Raw genomic sequence first — 18,064 nt, forward strand, 5'->3', positions numbered from 1 at the left:
TGGTAAACAGACCACATCATTTGAAATCTTATAGTATAATCAATTAAATTAAACTAGAATTTGGATTGCTGACGGATAATAATAATAATAATAATAATAGCATGTTCTTGTATATATAGCGCTGGTAGTTTTATGTAGCGCTTTACAGAGACATTTTGCAGACAGGTCCCTGCCCGTTGAGCTTACAATTTATGTTTTTGGTGCCTGAGGCGCAGGGAGATAAAGGGACTTGCCCAATGTCACAAGGAACCAACACCTGGAAGTGAACCAAGTTCCCCCGCTTCAAGCTCAGTGCCAGGCAGTGTCTTTACTCACTGAGCCGCTCCTCTGGATTCCCTAAGTCCTAATAAGCAAATGTGGTTCCTATTCATATATAGTATTAACATTATTTTGTATTTGACATTGTTTAAAGCACCGCGGGCTCTATGGCCGGCCTCATAGACGTACGGCCTTTTGTTCGCGCGCAGTATGGACGCGGCTAGGTGTATTGGATGTATGTTAACTTTGCACACGTTTTGTATTCTGCATTGAGGTGTTTGAGCTCTATTCTGAACAGCTGATTGCTCCAGTAAGTCCAATAAAGTGAATCTCAGAGCAACATACATATTCTGTGTCCTTGTTCTTGTAGTTGAGATTTAGGGATGATACGTAACCGTACATTTGTAATGAAAGTTTTAGTTGCTGAGTGTTAGGACGAGCAGAGATTCTCAGTCATCGTGCGTGTTTTCCAATAGAGAAGTGAATCTCACAAGATCAGTGCATCATAGTTACGGTAGATTTCTTGCATACGCATACGTGATAAATCTCTAATTAGAGGGTGGACACATGAACCAGTGAGTTAGAAGGTAAATTTGTTTGCAGGGCTCATTCATTCTCATTCATTCTGTTCGGAGAACATATTTAAGTTGAATGATCTTTGGGGTTTTTCTGCTTGATATAGTGAAAAATAAAAAGTCATCAATGTTGCATTTACTATTCACAGTGAATGTTCCAAATCAGGAGACTGTCCACAGGTGTAGGAGGACACTGTGCCTGCGGGTACTGAGCAGAATTGCCTCTCAGTCAGGTGGAAGGCTATGAGAGACCAGTACAATAAGAAACCTTCTGTAAGGCTTTACATGTAAAAGTTTGGGTCAAAGATTATTCAGCTGACTAGGGTGTCCTTATTTGGGAAATTCCGTGGCAGTAGTGCACATTCCTTTCCTTTCCAGGCTCTGACCAGGCTGGATTTGTCAGTGGCAACACTTCTGTAAACACTTTTTCATGGATTCAGTCCCTGTATGTTCTGCCCGATGTGCACTAAACTCCAGCATCATTAAGCTATTGCAGCACGATTTGTGCTTAAAGGTTTCAAATAGCATTTTGTCAAATGCCCGCATGCTCCTTTCAACTAAAAATCTTAGTGAAAACTTGGAGTATTAATGTAGAGGACACAAGATAACACACACATGGGTATTCTACCTTCTAGTCAAAATTGTTACATCAATCCACTGATAAATATGTCCTAGTTATTGTGTGTAAATGGTGGGACACAGTAGAAATAAATCGTAGGCTCAGTTGTATTCATCTTGGTGCATATCGAGCGATACTGATATTATGCTTCGTAGATTCTTTATTAAAACAAAATAATTGTTGGATCTTTGAAACAAAACACAGGCTTTAGTTTTTCTGTAATTGTAAATAGTAAGTTTTGTATGTGTCCGATGAAAGCCACAGACTGCATGAAATATTAGCGCACTCTTCATGTACGTATATCCAGGGCCGGCCGACAGATTTCCCGGGGCCAGGACTAGAGTTTTGACCAGGGCCCCCCACCTTGCGAACACACACACACACACACACACACACACACACACACACACACACACACACACACACACACACACACACACACACACACACACACACACACACCCCACCTCCTATATTCCCTCTCCCCACGTAATTCTCTCTTTCTCCCCCTCACCTCCTCCCTCTGCTACCACTTAATTATCCCATCTCATTCAATCACACACACACACACACACACACACACACACACACACACACACACACACACACACACACACACACACACACACACACACACACACACACACACACACACACACACACCCACCTCCTATATTCCATCTCCCCACGTAATTCTCTCTTTCTCCCCCTCACCTCCTCCCTCTGCTACCACTTAATTATCCCATCTCATTCAATCCCACACACACACACACACACACACACACACACACACACACACACACACACACACACACACAAACACACACTTCCCCCCTGATACCCATATAATTCCCCTATCACAATAATTACCCCCTCACACACATAATGCAACACACAAACTCACACACACATAATGCAATACAGACACACCTTGCTGATGGTATAAGGCCGCCGGGCCCTGGCTCTCCCCAGCTCCTGCGACCACTGCGGGCCTCTCTCTCTCTCCCACACCGGGCCTCTCTCTCTCTCCCACACCGGGCCTCTCTCTCTCTCACGCCGGGCCTCTCTCTCTCACGCCGGGCCTCTCTCTCTCACGCCGGGCCTCTCTCTCTCACGCCGGGCCTCTCTCTCTCACGCCGGGCCTCTCTCTCTCTCACGCCGGGCCTCTCTCTCTCTCACGCCGGGTCTCTCTTTCTCTCACGCTGGGCCTCTCTCTCACGCCGGGCCTCTCTCTCACGCCGGGCCTCTCTCTCACGCCGGGCCTCTCTCACGCCGGGCCTCTCTCACGCCGGGCCTCTCTCTCTCACGCCGGGCCTCTCTCTCTCACGCCGGGCCTCTCTCTCTCACGCCGGGCCTCTCTCTCACGGCGGGCTTCTCTCTCTCACGCCGGGCCTCTCTCTCTCTCACGCTGGGCCTCTCTCTCTCTCCCACGCCTGGTCTCTCTCTCTGACGCCGGGCCTCTCTCACGCTGGGCCTCTCTCTCTCCTACGCCGGGCCTCTCTCTCTCACACTGGGCCTCTCTCTCTCACGCTGGGCCTCTCTCCCGCTGGTGCATGCCAAAAGCTGGGCTCGGTCGGAAGTTGGGGAGAGAGATCCCCAGCGTGTGAGAGAGAGGCCCAGCATGAGAGAGAGGCCCAGCGTGAGAGAGAGAGGCCCGGCGTGAGAGAGAGAGAGGCCCGGCGTGAGAGAGAGAGAGAGGCCCGGCGTGAGAGAGAGAGGCACAGCGTGAGAGAGAGAGAGGCCCAGCGTGAGAGAGAGAGGCCAGACGTGAGAGAGAGAGACGCCCGGTGTGGGAGAGAGAGGCCCGGCGTGAGAGACAGAGGCCCAGCGTGAGAGAGAGGCCCAGCGTGAGAGAGAGAGGCCCGGCGTGAGAGAGGAAGGCCCACAGGAGCTGGGGAGAGCAGGGCCCAACTTCCAGCGCCGGCTGCCCAGGCCCCCCGCAGATGGATGTGTATTTATCAAATATTTGTTACTACGCAAACAAATATTTTGAGCGGTGTATGTAAATGTATCAACACAAGACAAATCGTCTTAACATATCGCATTATTTTCTCCTTTCTTCTTCTGTGTTAAAGTAAAAAAATAAAGAATGTTATACTTCATGCGAATTGTTAGCGGGGCACATTTCTGCCACGTGATGTCTCCGGTAAAATGTCTCGACGTCAGTAAAAGGTGATACACAATAACACCGATTACCTCCCATTACAACGTGTCCAGTAACTCCTCCCTAGCAATACATTGGTCCAAAATGTATTTTTGGAGCGTCTTCATGCTAATAATGCAAGGTAACACCCCTTATGCCTGCTGTTATTGCTTTCATTCAGTTACTATTGATTTTCGATACTTTGGGGTCTGTAAAGGAGCACTCCTTTTTAAATATGTTTGATGCAGGGGATCCCCGTAGCTGAACCACGTTGATTTCCGCTCTGGGAATCCCCTGCTTCCCGAGATACTTTGGGGTGCCGGGAGTAGCCCTGGCTGGCTTCACAGTATGGCGGTTTAAAAGTCCTGCGAGCCAATAGGAAACAGTGACGTCATCCCTTGTGGCTTCCTATTGACCCGTGTGACCGGGACATTTAAACTGCAGAGAGAGATACCGGCACCGCATACAAAGCTGAGTATCTCGGGTAGCAGCAGGTCCCCGGAGCTGGAATCCGTGCGGGTCACTGTCTCCCGGCTTCAAACATAGAAATAAACACAGCATGGCCTCCAGGACGGATCCTTTAAGTGCTGCAGTGGAAGACATTGAGCTTGTGAAGCTTCAATAAGATGTCCCTTGAAGCTAAACAATATCTCTGCAAATGACATGATATGAATGACGAGACAATCTCGCCATGTAAAGAGTAAGCTTTACTGATCCGCAATATTAATACAATATAAAAAACTGTGACGGCTGTCATGGCATAATATAAAAATGCTGCCATCAACTCGGATATGGCTTTGTGATCTACACTCACTTTCTATTCTGAAGAAGGGATGTAATGGTCATGTATAACCAGTATCATTTAATGCTGGTTCAGTGAAGGACATTTTGGGCAATATTTACTAAGGAAATATACAAGTTAATTAATTATGGGACATTATCGTACAAATAATTATTGTAAAATCGAGCACTGATTTTTATCTTATGGTTGGTGTCTGATAATGAATAATATATTTATTCCTGTCTACACCCTTCCCTTCGCCTCTGCTTCTATTTGCTGATAATCCATGACATTATTAATGAGTGGTTCATGCAATGATTGTGTTAACACACACCTGAATGCTCCAGACCAGCAAACTGCTAAAACTTCGGCTTTTATGGAGGTGGTCACACTTGCTGATGATCAATTAATCAAGGGCATTTGATTAGCAGCACCTGTCTGCTACTTAGCATCTTAATTCCTATGGAAGCAGTAAGGGTGTACTTAGTTTTTCACACATGGCTTCTCCATTTTGGCTTTATTTTTGTTAAATAAATCATGACACGGTGTAATATGTCATGTGTTGTTGTTCATCTGGGGTTGTATTTACCTAATTTTCAGACCTACTAAGGAACAAATGATTGTTATTATGTCCTGATATGTAAAACCATGGAATTCAAAGTGGGTGTACTTTCTTTTTCTCAGGGCTGTATATATATATATATATATATATATACAGTGTTCGACAAACCTATACATTTGCACGCCCCGGGCGAGTGGATTTAACATTGTGGCGAGCTCCTATTAGCCCAAGCAGCACACGTGTGGTACTAGGTGGCGAGTAGATTTTTTGGTGATTTGTCGACCACTGTGTATATATATATACATATATATATATATATATATTTCTGAAAATCTTGGTTGTGAGTCTCTGTAGACCATTTGATTGATCCTTCGGTCCGCCCACCCTCCCACGGCTCTCATTGGCCGGTGTGTCTCGCCCCCCCGTGTGTCCTGCCCCCCCTACGGCTCTCATTGGCCGGTGCGTTATAACCCAGAGCTCCCCAACCCCCAGGCACACTGCTGCTGCTGCTGCCTGAGGTGAGGAAATGCTCATATTGGTGGTGTGGGGGAGGCTTAACTGAGACTGCAAGTTTTTGCCCCCCCCCTCCCCAGTTCCGTTTTTGACCCCCCCCTCCCCAGTTCCGTTTTTGACCCCCCCAGCTCTGTTTTTGACCCCCCCATCACACACAGTGACAGACACACACAGTGACAGACAGACACACACAGTGACACACACACACACTCACACACACACACACTGACATGCAGTGACACCCCCCTCCCCCCCAGTTCCGTTTTTGACTCCCCCCAGCTCTGTTTTTGACCCACCAACACACACAGTGACAGACACATACAGTGACAGACACACACAGTGACAGACACACACAGTGACACACTCCTTTCCCCCGCCCCTGCCTTCCCCTCACCCCCCACCCCTGCCTTCCCCTCACGCCGTCTCCCGCCTCCCGCCTCTGCCTTTCACCCACCCGCCGCCTCACACCCCTGCGCCGCACAGCCGCCACCAGCACTGACAGACACCTGCCACCTCTCACCCACTTGACACACACCCGCCGCCCCTCACCCACCCGACACACTCGACACACGCCTGCCGCCTCCCGCCCCTACGCACCGACATCACTGACCAGCCGTCACACCACCCACTCATCACCCACCCGCCGCCTCCCGCCTCACAAACTCACACCCCTACGCACCAACATCACTGACCAGCCGTCGCCCGCACTCACCAGACACCCACCGCCTCACACCCTAGTGGGACCCCCACCCACAGCCAGCACTCACAAACTAGCGGGACACACACCTCACATTTTACATCATTTATGTCACCAAAATATACATTGTACTGTGGTGTCTTTACAATAAACCATTTTTAAACAACAACATCGTATTACATTTTCTTCCATGTTTCTTCCATGTTTCTTATTGTAACCATGTATTTGTGATCTTAACTCTGTGCCCAGGACATACTTGAAAACGAGAGGTAACTCTCAATGTATTACTTCCTGGTAAAACATTTTTATAAATAAATAAAAATAAATAATTCATTGAAACACAATAACGGTACTATTTGCAAGCCAATTAACCCCCTGTTTGCTGAGCGTGTAAGATTTTTATTGACTAAATGGTGATATCGATATGACACCTTCTAGCACTGGAACATGCCTTCTGACCAACTCAAGTCAATGGGTCAGAAGTTCTCTTCCAGTGCTAAAGAAGTCTTCTGGCATAGCGCCGCTTAATAAACATGGCACTGTGTGTTCTTAGATAAAGAAGAGACTGGAACATAATGATGGGCGCCATTTATATTTTATATTTAATATGCACATTTACTCAAGTTCAAGGAAAATATTTTTGCCATTAAATTTGCTTCAGAACATACATTGATCAGATCTGCACTGTTGTTTACTGTAGTATTTTTTGTAACATAGGAGCACCGTATAGTCCGACCATAACAGGAAAGTATGAAAAACCTTTGGACATTCACTACCACTTTACAGTAGATTCTTCAACCAGGAATGGGAGCGAGTATAGTTGTCGCCCCATATTGCCAGTTTTCAGGGATGGGAGGGATAGAGATCTGCTTGTGACACAAACCCTTCATTGTCTAGCGTTTAAGGGTGCAGAGTTGTGGCTCATATACAGTAGATATCAAAGTATGGTCTCCGAGTGTGCGGCGTCTCATCAACTTTATTTGAGAGTTGACTTTGTGTACGTTGAAAACATCTGTCACCCAAGCAGTGTCGTCCAAGGGGACATTTCAGTTATAGATAACCATGTATTGGATTGGAGCTTTAGTTGGATTTGGTGTTTCTTTTTAATTAGAGGGAATATTGCATGAATAATAATATTTTGCCACACCCAAAGAAAACTAATTTGTAATCCCCCAACCTCTATATTATTATAATTGTTTGTAGCCCTTTTTCTGAACACCTACCTAAGGACTACTGGTCGCTGTCTAACACCTGTGGCTCCAGGAGATCTGAGCCTCCGCTAGCTGGGAGCCTGGGGTAATACACACTCATAACATAGCGCAGCGCCTCCACTTACCCAGGATCCCCAATTTGAAAGATTTACCCTGGGCAAGAACCATACCATACATTGTGGGACAACCAAACTTTACTGCCTCTGTCTGTGGCGCCTCCTTGACAACACAACATGCATGAATATATATATGTGGTATATCATAACATGGACATCACTTCCTAACACATTATAACCGCTCTTATACTAAAGTGGCTCGGCCACACCTCATAGGGAATATCGTCATCTACAGCCGTGGCTCTGCCACGCTCTCATAGAGTATGTCCTTGTGAAACTTGGAGAGAATGTTATCTATCCGCTAGCCACTTGCTAGTGTCTGTACAAGTTAATACTAAGGCGGGATCAGCGCCTGATGACCGGTGTCGGTGCACTTGCAGTATACAAAATACCTCCCGGTCACGGCGGTGACCACACCTCTTCTCAAAGGGTCCATCGCATCTGTTCCCAACCTTCCGCTGTCGCCGGCTCCGCCGTCTGCGCCCAGACGGCAGTATCAGTCCACAACTCTGTGCGCTTGGATCTGTCTAAGGTGACAATATCTATTCACTACGGGCGGCCCTACAGTACCGCAACCTACGGTGACGCAGGGGATACTCCTAGGGACCTGGGGATAGTCTCTGGCCTAGGCAGGCGGGTCACGGACCCCCTGCTCTCGCACTCCCTGTTCCGGCAAAACTCCAACTCCTTCTGCTAGCGTGGTCCCTTCCCCCTCGCTTCCTATTCTCCTCCCCTACCAACCCAGCCTGTCCATTGGCTCCTCGCGCCAGCTGACTCCTCCAAGGTTCGCGGGGGTTAAAGTTCAGTACATAGTCCTTTTTCATTGTCTCGCTGTTCACGCGCTTCCAGGACGCATGCGTGACCTTTCCTCTATACCAGTGACCTCGCAACATTGCGCAACAATATGGCGGCGCCCTGTACCAACTTGCCGGCGCGAAACCCGCCGTACAGTGTACTCATACACGTTATTTTAACACATCCTTACATGTTATACTGTATTGTGTTACTATAAAGCATTGTATGTATGCTATTACATCTCTGAAAGTGGACATGATGTTCCCATATAGAGTAGAATTGGCACACACTGCAAAAGATCTGCTTGCTATGACGAATATACTGTACACATTAGGACTCTATTAAACGTGATGACAAACCCTTCTTGCTGGGCATTTTTTTAGCATTATGGCACAACACTCTTTGTCTATTTGCGTTGTTATTATTCAGTGATTTGGAACGTGGGATTATTTTAGTCATTGCTTTTCTATTCTAATTGGGGAATCTCGTTTGGATTAGTAGGTGCCCCTGTGTTTGTAGGAATGGTTCACTGTGCGGTAACTTGATCGTCTGTAGACTTCATCCTAATTCCCAGTACGTACTGCAGATTTTACAGGAGCCGGGATATAGCAGAGGGCAGCAGCTGTGAGTGTATATACATTACAATATTGCATTATTAAGTTCTTTGGATAATTAGCAGAACGTTTCCATATATATGTGTGTGCTGCTGGTAGTAAAGACATGTAAAGTAAAGATCCAAAATCTGCCATTTGTTGGCAAATCAAGTGGTTAACAATAGCATATAAAAGATTCTTACAAGTAACAATACAGCCTCATGTAGCTCTGCAGGAAGCACGTACAAAGGAAAGACAGGGGGTCATTATGCTGGATATAATCCAGATGACAGCATAGTAGTTGGGGCTCTTCTCTCTGTGTCTGCATGAATGCATGGAAGGTTATGAGGGTTTCTATCCCATGGCCTCATATACAGTACAAGGCTCAGGCTGACTTGTCAGTAGCCAGGTGGGTCTAGTAGAGTATGTCACCGTGCATCAAGGACATGAACTCTCTGATACAAATTAAATACCAAGCAAACTGCATGTGTCAGTGAAATGAAGCTAATCCCTGAAACTATATAGAGATGGTGGAATGAGTCGGATGAAGTCACTACACTAGTATAGCTGCACTTTTACCCCAAGGATGTATTCATTTTTCCTGTGTGTAAATGGTGTAGCAGCTGTTTGTGTTGTCTTGGGAGAAATAGATGTATGTGCAGATGTTGTTCTAGTGCTTGCCAATGTGGTTTAAACAGCTTATGTTCATATTTCTTTTGACTGAAAAGGCAGAATAACTATAAGCAGTTTTTTTAATCTCTCTAGGTGTGTGTGTTTGGGGTGTGTGTATGTGCGTGCGGTGTGTGTGGTGTGTGTATATGTTTGCGGTGTGTGTGCTTGCGGTGTGTGTGTGTGTGTGTGTGTATGTGCGTGCATGCGGTGTGTGGTGTGTGTATGTGCTTGCGGTGTGTGTGCTTGCGGTGTTTGTGCTTGCGGTGTGTGTGCGGGGTGTGTGTGTGTAATAAAAATCTCCCTTATGAGCACATTCACATGTTTCTGTCTCGGACAGGTCAGCAAACCTGCTATTCAACATGATCTCTTATCATACAGTGCTTCCACTGCAGCTAGGGATTCTGGGAAATTACATGCAAATGAGCACAGTGTCACCTTTTATTTCATTTTATTTCATGTCCATTATAACATGGGACCCCTATAAGCTCTGCCTGCCACATTACACAGCTTTCCAGCACAGCCGGGGTTGCAGAAGTGCAGAGCCAGGAAACCCTACTCACATCGACCTTTTGAGCTTTTAGAGCTGACCAAGAACAAGACTGTTAAGACGACTCTACTATATTATGCGTAGCAACTCACATCTACATAGTTTTTTTCAGTGAAGTCCCATAAATCTTGTTGAATGTTTATTACTATATTCTGGGAAGTGGGTATATACACAATACGTCCACCCTGACAATAATGCTTAGCCATTTATACATGGAGCTGCTCATTTTGCAGTGTTACTTGGACAGTATTCAAACATTTAATTTGTTACCTTGGTTCTTTGTTCCCTCCCATTTTTATTACTTTGGTATCACTACTCTCTAACATACTATTAGCGTAACACACATAGCCTATATACCGTGTGTGCCGCTGTTTGGGAGGTCAGGATAATTCCCTTTTCATGATGTGCAGTTCTACGTAGAATATATTGTCTATCAGCGATTTCTCCTAAATGCCTAGCTAATCAGATGCTATTTAGTAATATTCATAAAGAGCTACAGTCTGTTTCAGTTACATGCCTGGTGAAAATGCTTTTTTATTTATTTTTTCCTTTTGTATTTTGAAAAGATGTGTTATGTGTTTAGTTGCGGATATCCACTGGTTAGGTTACCAGGCTCTGTGGATGTCCACTGGTTGGGTTACCATGCTCTGTGGATGTCCACTGGTTAGGTTACCATGCTCTGTGGATGTCCACTGGTTGGGTTACCATGCTCTGTGGATGTCCACTGGTTGGGTTACCATGCTCTGTGGATGTCCACTGGTTGGGTTACCATGCTCTGTGGATGTCCACTGGTTGGGTTACCATGCTCCGTGGTCCTAGAGACACCAGGCAATCAAATGACAAAAGAACAAACAGATGAGAAACTCCATGTTTTCTGTCAAACTCATATAAACGGGATTATCCCAGTGTTTCAGGTCACATGAGCTGAACAAAAAAGAAACCAGGCATAGTCTTTATTTGCCATGCCCATGGATCACAGGCTGACAGGAGTAATCGTGCCAAAGACCCCAACTGTTGAGCTGGGAATAAGGGTGGAGTCTGGGCCTACGGCTCAGCCGTGGGGAGGAGATGGGTGTCCGGGCCATTTGTTGAATGATGTCGAGATGGATTGCGGGACAATCATTTCAGGGGACTGGGTGAAGGGCTAGTGGAGCGCTGGGGTGGGATTCGGGACAAACGTTCAGTGTCGGGATCTAAGCCACTTGTTGCGCTGGGGCGGGCGTCGCACCTGCCGGTTGTTGAGTGAGGAGGGGGATTGCTATGTGCCCAGCTGACCTGTTGGTGTCCCTGCTCGTAATCACCATAAATAAATAATAGTCAAGTTGTATAAATGGAAAGAAACGCCATATTTAACGCCAAGCTCGGGGCTACAGCACCATCTGATCTAGCATGTTAAAACAATTGCAAAACTACTGTATTCTAGTTTATATACTGCAATAAATCAAGAGTACACACGGTAAGTAGCTTCTATGTATACTATGCCCCGGAGATACCATAGTGCTATCTGCTGTATTGCACCCGAATCAGCGATATCCGGCATAATACAGCGGATAGCACTTTGACTCTGGGGCTATGTGTAGTTATTATAATGTGGTTACTTTGTTAGTTGTTTGACATGATTGCTGTGTCATCTGTTACTATACAAGGTGCAGTTGCATTAGTGATAATTGAGTCTGATTCCATCCGCTAATTATATAGGCCTGGCTATGTGAGATTGTTACCTAGATGTTGCCCATGGTTCCATGCCTGTTAAAGCTAATAGGGAAGAAGGCTTTCAGAAAGGGCTCGTGAAAAATGGCGTTAACTCCTGAGCTCAGATCCGGAGCCTTTTTATTAAAAGACATGTATCATATACAGGAGCACTCACTATACAAACTCAGTAGTGAGAGGGTTAAATACGTGGGTACCGCAGGGGTAGTCTTGCTGCTCTCCCTATAAACACACACAATCCCGGCAAGCTCTAACCCCAACACACCATATCTATTTGTGTCAAAAGGAGTGCTATTGGGTGTGACAAATATATACAACACAAGATAAAAATTGCCAATGCTACATAATGGGAGATGACAAAGATACATATATAGGGAAAAGACACACTAACACATTGATAGAACAATTTGCAGAGAGAGACATGGAGCTATACTATATATATACATATTATACATATAATAAGTATGTTAAAAAACAACTATAATCATATTAAATACTTACATTTTTATCCTAACAACAAACAAGAAAAAATATAATAATATATAATGGTAACAAATATTTAAAAACACATATATATTATATATATATATATATATATATATATATATATATATATATATATATATATATATATATATATATATATACTGTATATACAGTATGTGTTGTTGTCAGTAAATCACACGTTGCGGTGATCCCCACTGCCACTTATTAGTAATGGACATTAGATAATTATGTGTGGTCACAGAAGTACTGTCCGGTGCTGGTCCCATGACACCAGAATGTTGAATCTTACCCTTGTAACATGCAAGGAGGCAGACATCCTCGCAAAGTGTCGACAATAACGAAAGTTTAACACTGACTCAAGTCACCAGTGCAACTGCATACAATTACAGGTGAGGCTGGTATCGCTGCACTGCCACATGAGAGAAAGCCACAATGTTCCTAAACATCGTTTTAAATTGTAATAAAGTATCTATAAACAGAACTGTATATTGATCATGCAAGCTCTGCACTACTTGTTGCAGAATATTGATCCTGCATCATTTGATACTGAAAGGAAAGTTTTATTGTTAGTTTCTTGATTAAACCCTTCTCTGCCCAAGGGGGTTATTAAGAAATGTTTAATAGTCTGGGGTCATTTCAGCATCATATGTATTCAGTCCGTTCTGCACTTTGTACAAACATTTCTTTTTCCTGTGGCATGACAGACACTTTGTTTCTCCCTGTGAAGGTGTCCGACTCCGCAGCCTTCTTGTGATCTTGCAGAAATGAACACTGCGTTTTCCATGAGATGATATGACGAGAACGTTTTGTCAGCTGGGTTCTGAAACCCTGGGCAGTCCCCCGGTTCCCGCACTACTTTGGCATCATCACAAGGCATAATGCCATCCTTGCCTAATGAGTCTGGTACGACATTTATTAGATTTGTATTAATGTCCACAACAATGAGATTTGTTTTACATCAGGGTTAAAACGTTGTTTTATGCGCAGAATAGATTACATAGTATGGCAAACGGCTCCCTTTGTGTAGCACTACCGTTTGCCCAGGCTCCCCGCGACACGGTCCTCTAGGGTTATAAATGAGACAAAAGGATAATATGAAGCATTATGTTGCTTAACTCGGGCTTCTGCCTGCTTTATTTCATCCCACTAAGGGACTGCAGCTTTAATACGTATAGGTAGGAGGCACTCAGTCATTAACCTTCAGCGGTTTACTCATATCAGTTACACTATTTCTCACACTGTCACTTTAAGGCATAGAGGCGTGCGTGTCCGTGACCTCAACCGCGTGAAGCGGGAGCGTTTTTTGACCATGCTAGACGCACCGTCGGGCGTGTCTAGGGGCGTGTCAGTGATGTCACGGAGCTGGTTCGCCCTCATTGGGTGAACCGCTCACGTGACCTGCCCGTCGCTCCAAGAAATCAGTTTCAACTGATCTTCGTGCAACGCGTTCCCCCTCCTGCTGTCGCCCGCGCGGTCTATAGGCGTGATCAATGCCTTAAGGCATCTGGTCGCGCCGCGCGGGACTCAGTCTAAGAAACAAAAGAAATCATAAAAATAACATCTACTCGTGTCAGGAGTCTAACTCGCAGCATATTATTATTATTATTATTATTATTATTATTATATCCCTATCTGCAATGTTGGCTGGTAAGTCAGATACCAACTTTAAATAACATACAGATATAACATTGAATTCTTAACTGTCAGATGGGGACAGCGTCCCAATAGATTCTCAGATGCTGCAACACATGAGGGGGTCGTCTACCCCAAACTGGATACAGGGGAGCAGCGTCCTCCCAGCCTCCAGGCTCTAGAAGAGAGACTGAAAAAGCAGCCCTCTCTGCTCTAAATACCTGTTCTTGTTATTAAGTGAGCAGGTGAGGGAAAGCAGAACCATTGTAAAGTCTGGTATGAATTTCCTATCCACCAGCCTTAGTGACTGTGAATCCACACTCACACACTATGTCTGCACTTTCTGCTGTAAATCAGACAGAAAGCTGCCTACTATCCTGGGACTGTGTCACAATAGTTACATAGTTACATAGTAGATGAGGTTGAAAAGCCATACGTCCATCAAGTGCAACCTATACTAAATTTAGACGACAGATACTTTATCCTATATCCGTACTTACAATATATTGATCCAGAGGAAGACAAACACAAAACCCCAGTGACACATCATCTAATGATATCTCATAAGGGGAAAAATAAATTAATTCCTGACTCCAAATATTACTCCAAGAGATTACTCCCTTGATCAATATCCTTCCCATGTTTACCTATGTGGTATATCCCTGTATATTTTTCCTTTCTAAAAAGATGTCCAACATTTTTTTGAACAAATCTATTGTATCTGCCATCACAGACTCCATGGGTAATGAATTCCACATTGTAACTGCCCTTACTTTAAAGAGCCCTTTCCTTTGTTGCTGGTGAAAAAAATCACCTTGTATTTTCTCTTTTTAAAAATTGAAGATCAACAAGCAACATCCTCTCTGTCCTTAAACTCGGACTTGCCTTATCAACCTTCGATCAAGAGAAAAGTCAGGAAGAAGAAGAAAAAGAATGGAGCGATTACAGCAAACGTAGCAGGCACCAAGTATGAAATTGGTAGGTTTGTATCCACCGGTATATCATTTTCTTTTCAAGTTTCTCCGAGTAATTCTACTTATGTAGAATGTAATTATACAACTTGTTTTATGTGACCGTTTCCATTATAATCATCACGATGTACTTATCTAGCTGTTGAGAGCACAATATATGTTACACTTCTGGTGAACTGACCTATTTCTAACTCTGCTAAGCGCAATGCAGGAATGCTTTGATTTATGCACATTTTGGGAGTACTATATGAAAGTCTCTTGTTTCCAAAGTCCTGGCAGAACTGGCGAAGATGTGAAGGAAACTATACTATTTATATCACTGATCCAGAGTGCCATAAATACTACAATATGGTATAATTATAGTCTAAATAAAAACTGGACATATACCATAACCCGGACACCCATATTTAATTCGATTGAGCAGTGGGAGCACAGAAATCTTACCGGTCTATATAAAAACATACTCAGTCTTTACAGTTGGTTGGTGGAGCTCAATGCTTCACATGCTTTGATGACTTTATACCCTGGATCATGGAACAGAGCACAGTGCTATAACTGGTAAGGTCTCCGGCAAATTACTCATTTTGTCCCACATTTACTAAACAGTGCTAAGTCAATATGCAGTGTATGGCACATTCAGCTGGATAAAGTAGGATTAGCACCGTTTAGTAAATCTGTGCTTTTAAGTTCCAATGCTCCTTAAAGCTGCAGACCAAGTAATATCCTACATGTGTGTTTTTTTCCATAAATCAGTTCTGTACTATGAGAAAATACTCGTAGCATTTAAAAACAAACAAAAAAACCCAACAACTCTGAATTAAATTTTGAATGTATTATAATTTAATGAGCATTTTTTGTTTCTATAGCAACCATTTACAAAGTCACAGTAAAGAGCATGCCTGTGTGGTGTTTGTCCTGAAAGGAAAGTTTTACATTCACATCATATTCCTTCCAGGCATTCCCTCCTGCTGTTCCCAGTCATCCCTCTCACAGGGAGAGTCAAAAATGGCGTTACAGGAAGTGACATCAGCGCGGAACATGACATGTTCTTGCCATGTGGCTGCCCTTTAATAGGCCCAAGCATCCACCACTCCCAAAATGCATGCAACTGTGTTACATTTATTGTATATGTAGCAAACCATCTAGTCCAGTGTTCCCCAACTCCAGTCCTCAGGGGACCCCAACATGTCAGGTCTTAAGGATATCCCTGCTCCAGCAAAGGTGGGTCAATCAGCGGCTCAGTCATTTTGACAGAGCCACCTGTGCTGGAGCAGGGATATCCTTAAGACCTGACCTGTTGGGGTTCCCTGAGTACTGGAGTTGGGGAACACTGGTCTAGTCTATAATTCGGTATTATTGTAATGGTATTTTGCCATTTCTTGGTGTCTTAAACACACTGAAAACTCATTGCAGTTAGTCCTACATGGGGCATAGCCAACCTTTACGGACTTCCTAAAGAGGCCTGCTACACATTGTACATGTTCCAGCACTATAGGGTGTAAATATAAAAGTCTCAATCCTTTCATTAACCTCTCAAACAGTAACTTTCATTCTTTCCAACGAGCTATCATTACCGCCTAGCAGAATTTATAGACCATTACCGATTAAATATATAATTTCACTGAAATTCAAGCAGCAGAGATTTGTGGCGCTATCCACGTCTTTTTATTGTTATTACTTGAAGGCCCTTCAGCATTCATTGACTTCACTAGAGCCTAATCTTGGCATATGTTGGCATACAATGTTTAAAAATGAACAGCTGATTCCAATTATAATGCTGAGTTGGCATCTATGGCCACCTAGAAGCGACGCCCAATTCTCCCTGCTCGTTAACCAAGGTCCTAGTACTACAGCTGTTATGACACGATCATTGCTTGGAGTCAGTGAGTGAGCCTTTTCCTGAAAGAATAGTGTGAATTAAGGAGTTTGTGCAAATGTCCTGCATCGATATATATAATTATCTGTGGCATGGTAAAAGGGTGATTCCATTCTCATCTACTACCCCGTGTTCACACTCCCTTCAAGTGCACTTTTAGCGTGTAGTAGTGTTTTACACAGGGGCGGCCAACTCCAGTCCTCAACCGCCACCAACAGGTCAGGTTTTTCAGGATGTCCCTGCTTCAGCACAGGTGGATCAATTAGTGGCTCAGTCATAATGACTGGAGTTGGCCACCCCTGGTGCTGTATATACAAATAAAGCTATGCTTGATGAGGTTATAACGTATATGGGTGTTATGTAGGTATGTATAGCTTTATTTATATAGCACCCACAGTATACTCAGCGCTTTACAAACGAGACAATAGGTGAAACAAGCAAAATCAGAACAGGAAAGGAAATCCTAGCGCGGGAGCGTGTCCGTTGGAAGCAGGATCCTGGGAGACTTGCAGAGACAGCAGGTGAGGGAAGACTTGGCCACTGATTGCACCACCTTTACTGAACAAGGGACATCCTTTGAGGACTGGAGTTGACCACCCCTGTTTTACAATACTCCAGGACGTAGGTACCTTGGTTTTAAATCCAGTCGTTCCTGTCTTACAGTTCGTTTGGTAACCAAAGAGATGTTGTTTGCCAAGACCAGGGATGAAGATGAAACGGCAAACCTTATTTGGAGCGATTGTGCCGTGCAGCACGAGAAAATTGCCGAGCTCAGGAATTATCAGGTGAGAGGCCCCAGCTTTGTTTCAGCTATTTTGACTTTCTTTGCTTTATATTTTCAGGTAAGTGCCTGTTCGTTCCTTTGAAAATGACAACATGAAAACTGCTTCAAGTCAAGGAAGCAAGTATACCGCCAGGGCCGCCGAGAGGGGGGGGGGGGGGGAGAGCCGGGGCAACTGGCGGCTGCGGGTGCACCGTGCGGCGATGGAAGTTGGGCCTGGCCAGAGGTCGGGACCAACATCGGCGTCTGGCTGCCGGGCCACCGCTCTCCCCCCCTGCAGCAGGCTTCTCCTGCAGCTGGGCCCGGCCTATGCCCCGCCTCCACGCTCCGAAAGTCAGTTCCCTGAGGGAGCGAGGGGGGTGGGGGGTGTGTGGTTATTATGTGTGTGAGGTGAGGCGGCGGAGTGTTATGTGTGGTGGTGGTGGGGTGGGGGGTTATGTGTGTGGTGACTGTGTGTGTGGGGATTGTTGTGTAGATGTGGGGGGGTTAGGTGTGTATATGTCTG

General features: G+C 44.8%; 1 protein-coding gene across 3 annotated transcripts in view; it reads left to right on the forward strand.

Moving 5' to 3' along the window:
- The window catches only part of TTLL7 (tubulin tyrosine ligase like 7), a 137,090-nt gene that overhangs the window by 4,372 nt on the left and 114,654 nt on the right, over positions 1–18,064 (forward strand). For all 3 annotated transcript variants that reach the window (XM_075615678.1, XM_075615679.1, XM_075615680.1), the window contains exons 2-4: positions 13,027–13,202; positions 14,775–14,909; positions 17,442–17,563. In XM_075615678.1, the coding sequence (XP_075471793.1) occupies positions 13,178–13,202; positions 14,775–14,909; positions 17,442–17,563 (282 nt within the window). In that variant the 5' untranslated portion in view covers positions 13,027–13,177. The remainder of the gene's footprint in view (positions 1–13,026; positions 13,203–14,774; positions 14,910–17,441; positions 17,564–18,064) is intronic.

This window comes from Ascaphus truei, chromosome 10 (genome assembly GCF_040206685.1).
Source record: "Ascaphus truei isolate aAscTru1 chromosome 10, aAscTru1.hap1, whole genome shotgun sequence".
NCBI lineage: Eukaryota > Metazoa > Chordata > Amphibia > Anura > Ascaphidae > Ascaphus > Ascaphus truei.